Genomic DNA, 6,326 nt, shown 5'->3' with positions numbered 1-6,326 from the left:
TAGCTGATGCAGAGAGACATATAGACCGGGAGAATCCCCCCATCTCCCCACCCTCTGATTACGTATCATAACGTAACTACATGTAAACGTTATTTGGCGGTTTTTGCTTGGAAAACCAGCTATGTTTTTCTAGCATTCAAATAGCAATTGATAAACCTGAAACGACAGAAGAAGGATTGGAGATGAATTTCATTTACAAATAAGGTAGGAAATGCGCATCATTTTAAATCGACACCTGCCACGGGGTTTCTTATTTGTCATCTGTGATCCCTTTTGAGTGTCCTAAAAGACAATGGGGATTGGGGGGGGGTCTTATATCACTCAGCATACCTGGTTAAAAAAGTCACCGCTCGCCACTGATATGATATTATCAGCTAAATATCTTACTTCACTGTTGTTTCTTCCATAATGACAAATAAGCGTAAAAAGCCAACTAGCATTGAAGATTCATAATGCCCACCCCAAAGGACATTTAAAGACAATAAAAGGCAGCACTATCCCTGTTCTCTTTCAGAGGTTCCTGCTCTTCATACAGATTGGCATGGCAAAGAGGACTGTGTCACTGCCGCTACTGTTGCTGGTGGTGTATGGCGTCTATTCAGCACAACTCTGCAGACTGCTTAGTCAGCCTGCCCTTCCTCTACTTTCTACAGAAAGAGACATTAACATTGGAGCGATATTCTCAATCCACATTAGTGCTCTGCTAAAGATGCATCCTTTCACTTCCAAACCAGAGCCAACAACATGTGCCAGGTTTGTATGATGATATAAAAAAGCTGAACATGACTCTTTAATGATGTAATAAAACTTTGATGTAATAAAACTAATGTTTTATTTTTACAGCTTCAGCTTGCGTGAATTTAAATTTGCTCAGACACTGATTTTTGCCATTGAGGAGATTAATAACAGCACACAGCTATTGCCTGGTGTTTCTTTGGGCTACAAGATATATGATTCCTGTGGCTCAATAGCTCAGGCTATCTTCTCAGGCATGGCTTTGATGAATGGATATGAAGAGACTCTGAGTGACACGTCCTGTTCTAGACCACCAGCTGTTAATGCCATTGTTGGAGAGTCAAACTCCTCTCCAACCATAGCCTTGGCTTCTGTAGTTGGTCCATTCAGTTTGCCTGTTGTAAGAACTCTCATTTATCTGCTGTTTGTTATCATGTTAAATCAGTGCATGATGAACCACTGAAGCACGCACCAAAAAATATGTGCTTCAAGTCATATTTAACCAATTACAAACAATTGTTGTAAATGCAGAAAACAGTGTGTTAAATTATTTAGATTGTTGCAGTCTATGTGATAACAATTATGCATTTTTGGATATTAGAAAGATTAAAATAAATTGTATGAAATGAAAAACTGTGTAGTTAAAAACGTTCTGCCTTTTTTTTCTTGCAGATCAGTCATTTTGCCACATGTGCATGCCTGAGTAACAGAAAAAGGTTTGCATCCTTCTTCAGAACAATACCCAGTGATTATTACCAAAGCAGAGCACTGGCTCAGCTTGTAAAGCACTTTGGCTGGACCTGGGTTGGCACAGTAAGGAGTCGCAGTGACTATGGTAATAATGGCATTGCAGCATTTGAGGAGGCTGCAAAACAAGTAGGGATTTGTATTGAATACTCAGAAACCATATTAAGAACTGATCCACAAGAGCAGTTTCTGAAGACGCTAGAAGTGATAAAGAAGGGCACTGCCACGGTGGTGCTGGCTTTTGTTGCACTAAGAGATTTTTTCCCACTTGTGAATGTAATTGCGCAACACAACATCACAGGAATACAGTGGGTTGGCAGTGAATCCTGGATCACTTCTCGAACTATTGCAGAAACAAAGGAATACAGTTTCCTTTCTGGAGCAGTGGGTTTTGCTATAGCAAATGCTAAACTTATGGGTCTGCGAGAGTTCCTAGTGAATGTGCACCCTGATCAAGAACCAAACAATGAACTTTTAAAAGAATTCTGGGAGACAGCATTTCAGTGTTCTTTCAGGATTAGCAGCAATGGTGGCTGTACTGGTTCAGAGAAACTGGCAGAGCTGCAAAATGAATATACTGATGTTTCAGAGCTACGGATAGCAAATAAAGTGTACACTGCAGTGTATGCTATTGCACATACACTACATAATATATTAAAAGACTTCAAATTCTCCAACAGTAGCAAAGTAGAACAGCCCACATCACAAAAGGTATTTAGAGCACATAAAATAACAATATAAAAAACATAATACAAATTATTAAAATAGAATAGGCGTGAGCACAAAAAACAAATAAATAAAATTATTAAATCATAATCATAGAAAAAACAAACTTTTAATCTAGAATATAATAATAATAATAATAATCGAATTAAAATGTGGTTTCCTCTCAGGTGTTGGAATATATGAGAGATGTGAGATTCACTGTTAAAACAGGTGAAGAAATTTTCTTTGATGCAAGTGGTGATCCAGTGGCGAGATATGACCTTGTGAACTGGCAGCCTGCTGGGAATGGAGGTCTGCAGTTTAAGCATGTGGGTGTCTATGACAGCTCACTGCCTTCAGAGAAACATCTTCAGGTCAATCAGGAAAATGTGTTATGGGCAGGGAACAGTGGACAGGTATATTAATACTAATTAATAACAAATTATTGAGGTCACATGAAATATCTGAATTGTGAAAAGGACAGCCAAGTACAGAACAATCATTTTAACAAACTTATATGAAATATAAATATATGAAAGCAGAGTGTCAAAAAAAAACAACATTCCAAGGTGTCAAACAATTACTTTAACTATTCAAATCATAATAAGTTGAGGTTTTATATGACAACTTGTTTTCTTATAGTTGCCTGTGTCCGTATGCAGTGAGAGCTGCCCCCCTGGCACTAGGAAGGCTGTGCAAAAAGGACGACCTGTCTGCTGTTATGACTGTATAGCATGTGCAGAGGGAGAAATCAGTAATGGCACAGGTAAAATAGGACATCCTGGTGTGATAAAGTGATGAGCAATACTGTCTGTTGTTCTAGGTTCTTAATGATTCACTTTCCATTCTTTTTTTTTTTCTTCACAGATTCTAGTGACTGCTTCCCTTGTGATTTGGAATACTGGTCAAATGAAAGCAAAGACAGATGTGTCTTAAAAATGGTTGAATTCCTTTCCTATACAGAAATCATGGGGATGGTGCTTTGTATTTTTTCCTTCATTGGAGTGTTATTAACAGCAATGGTATCTTTTCTTTTTTATCTTCATAAAGAAACACCTATTGTAAGAGCTAACAATTCAGAGCTGAGCTTCCTGTTGCTCTTCTCGCTCTCACTGTGTTTTCTCTGTTCACTTACTTTCATTGGTCGACCCACTGAATGGTCCTGTATGTTGCGTCACACAGCATTTGGGATCACTTTTGTCCTTTGCATCTCCTGTGTTTTGGGGAAAACAATAGTGGTCTTAATGGCTTTCAGGGCTACACTTCCAGGAAGTAATGTCATGAAATGGTTTGGGCCTCTTCAACAGAGACTCAGTGTTGTTTCCTTAACGTTAATACAGGTGATTATCTGTGTGATTTGGTTAACAATATCCCCTCCTTTCCCATATATGAATTTGAGCTATTACAGAGAAAAGATCATCCTAGAATGTAACTTAGGTTCAGCTCTTGGTTTCTGGGCTGTTCTGGGTTATACTGGTCTGCTATCAATCTTGTGTTTTGTTTTAGCTTTTCTTGCTCGGAAGCTCCCTGATAACTTCAATGAAGCCAAGTTCATCACATTCAGTATGCTCATATTCTGTGCTGTCTGGCTCACATTTATCCCAGCTTATGTCAGTTCTCCTGGAAAATTTACTGTAGCTGTAGAGATATTTGCTATTTTAGCTTCGAGTTTCGGTTTACTGTTTTGCATATTTGCTCCAAAATGTTACATAATTTTGCTAAAACCAGAGAAAAACACAAAGAAACAAATGATGGGGAAATCTTAAACTCACAAATAATTGAACAATATAGCTATATTAAGCAATAGATAACAAAAAAAAAAAAAACAGCCTTTGAAGAAAAGTTTTAAAACCAGTAACTTAGAAAGGTTCATTATAGCTGTTTGAACTGACAAACTGATAAAAATGCACTTCTGTCTGTTTAACTGGTGGTTCTGCTCCTCTCAGGCTGTGGCAGGCTTTGCAGGGAAGGCCAGGTCAGCACTATGCACAGCACTCTTGTTTACTATCTACAAAGAAAATCAATGGAAAAAAATATATACATTGAGTTTTTTGAATGGAAAATAAATCTAATAGCCTGTATTATCCTCAGTTAAATATGCAGCCATTTATTTGGTTTAAAACTGTATTTCATGGGCATGCGTTTATGCCTCTTAAGTCCATGTTTTGTATCAAGTATCATACACATGCCATATTAAATGTGAACCATTCATTCATTCATTCATTTGTTTATTTATTTATTTTTTGTTCATGTATCTATCCTTTTATGAATACTAAGGTTTCGAACATACTTCTTTCTTCACATACTGTTTTCTCCTACTATATAGTAGGTTAGTAGGCATATTCAAATGCAACTTATGCATACGTACGTCCGAATCTCACGAGAATTAGTGCACCAGCCAGGTAATTCTCGCCTACTCTTTTATAAATACTGAGAGTTCAAACATATTCATTCACTCGCCTACTGCTTTTTGTCTGCTACATAATAGGGAAGTATGAGGTTTCGAACGCAGCGCCTGGCTCTCCAGGAGCTGGGTATGACACCCCTGATCTGTGTCCTGTGACCTGTGAGCCCTGATGAGTGTAAGTTCGTCTTCGTCACATTCCCGATGTGAGTACACTGTCCAAAAAGGGACTACCATCGTCTCACGCAATCAAAAAATATACAATGGACTATGTTTTTGTGACTCCAGCTTGTGCGTGGAGGTGGTGTGCTCCGTTGCTTGCTGTGGCATTGCATACGGCCTAAACTGATTCCAGTGGCCTGCCTTCGTTAACGCTGTTTGCAGTCTGGTTACTGCTGACATAATGGCTGCGTCTTTGACGGGAGAATTTAGTGGCAGTGGCTGTCGTCGTTCAGTGTTCACGTTTTTCATTTGGGGTCCTAGAGTTTTGCACTCATTTGGACTCTGTGGCACTCAAGATGTGGTTCGACGTGGGTTGCTTGTCTACAACATTGGGCCTGCTCTGATTGACATCTCACACTACTTCTTATTCTGCTTGGACTGTTAGCTTGGACATATGTATGTTTTCACTCTTAATTAGACTCCCAGATTTTATTTTTTTTTTTTTACTTTTTTGGACTTTTTTTTTCTTATGGTATCAGTTGCCACCCCATGCCACTCAGTAAATCATACCTATTTACTGGCATATGTAGTTCCATGAAGAACTTTTACCATTCACGGAACCTTTCCATTGTACAAAAGTTTCTTTATAATGGAAAAAAAAATAGGTTCTTAAAATATAATTCATCACACTAAGAACGGTTCACAGAAAGGTTTCTTGGGGAACCCAACATGGTTGTTTTATTGAATGGCTACAAAACCCCCCATTTTTGAACCCTTTATTTTTAATAGTGTATTTACACTAAAGTACAAATATACACAAACTCTGCTCACCATTGTCAGTTTGAGCAAGACAAAAGAAAAAAAAAAAGAAAAGAAAAAGAAACCATGCTAGCCTAGTACCTGGAGCAGTGATGTTTAGAGTAAGGACAGTGGATTTACCTTTTGATACTACTGACCCAAATTTAAATCTGTCTTTTTCTGATTCCATTTTTCTCCCTTTCTAATTGCAAAGAAAATATTGGATAAGTGGAAATGAAGTGCCTAATAAGAATTTAATAGTGGGATTAAAATGTTTAATAATGTACAGTATTTGAAAAATAATGTGTTTTTTGAACATTAAAGCATGTCAACATATTCTGTTACACCAAATACTCTTTAAAAAAGCATCATATGACCCCTTTAAATAAACATATAATTGCAATTGGCTAGCACCAGGATGTCTTTCGAAAAGAGTAGAGGTGTGACCTCGGCATCCTGGCCAAATTTGCCCATTGGCCTCTGATCATCATGGCCTCCTAACAATCCCCATATCTGCTAATTGGCTTCATCACTCTGTCTCCTCTCCACCTATAAGCTGGTGTGTGGTGGGCGTTCTGGCACACTATGGCTGCCGTCGCATCATCCAAGTGGATGCTGCACATTGGTGGTGGATGAGGAGATACCCCCTGACAATGTAAAGCGCTTTGAGTGCCTAGAAAAGCGCTATATAAATGTAATGAATTATTATTATTATTATTAATTCAAGTTATTGCTGGTAAAAGTGGATCTACAGGCAATTGAATCATGGGGTGTC

The 6,326-nt window shown here is 38.2% G+C and overlaps 1 protein-coding gene across 1 annotated transcript; it reads left to right on the top strand.

Moving 5' to 3' along the window:
• Positions 1-541: 541 nt before the first annotated feature.
• On the top strand, positions 542-3,953 carry LOC107742944 (extracellular calcium-sensing receptor-like). Its single transcript, XM_016556027.1, has 6 exons — positions 542-753; positions 844-1,135; positions 1,408-2,193; positions 2,376-2,603; positions 2,830-2,953; positions 3,055-3,953. Exons 1-6 carry the CDS (start codon positions 542-544, stop codon positions 3,951-3,953), a joined length of 2,541 nt encoding a protein of 846 aa, XP_016411513.1.
• Positions 3,954-6,326: the final 2,373 nt, after the last annotated feature.

This window comes from Sinocyclocheilus rhinocerous, unplaced genomic scaffold (assembly GCF_001515625.1).
Source record: "Sinocyclocheilus rhinocerous isolate Xijiao unplaced genomic scaffold, SAMN03320098_v1.1 scaffold1128, whole genome shotgun sequence".
In the NCBI taxonomy this organism is placed as follows: domain Eukaryota; kingdom Metazoa; phylum Chordata; class Actinopteri; order Cypriniformes; family Cyprinidae; genus Sinocyclocheilus; species Sinocyclocheilus rhinocerous.
This window is presented reverse-complemented; position numbering and strand designations above follow the sequence as displayed.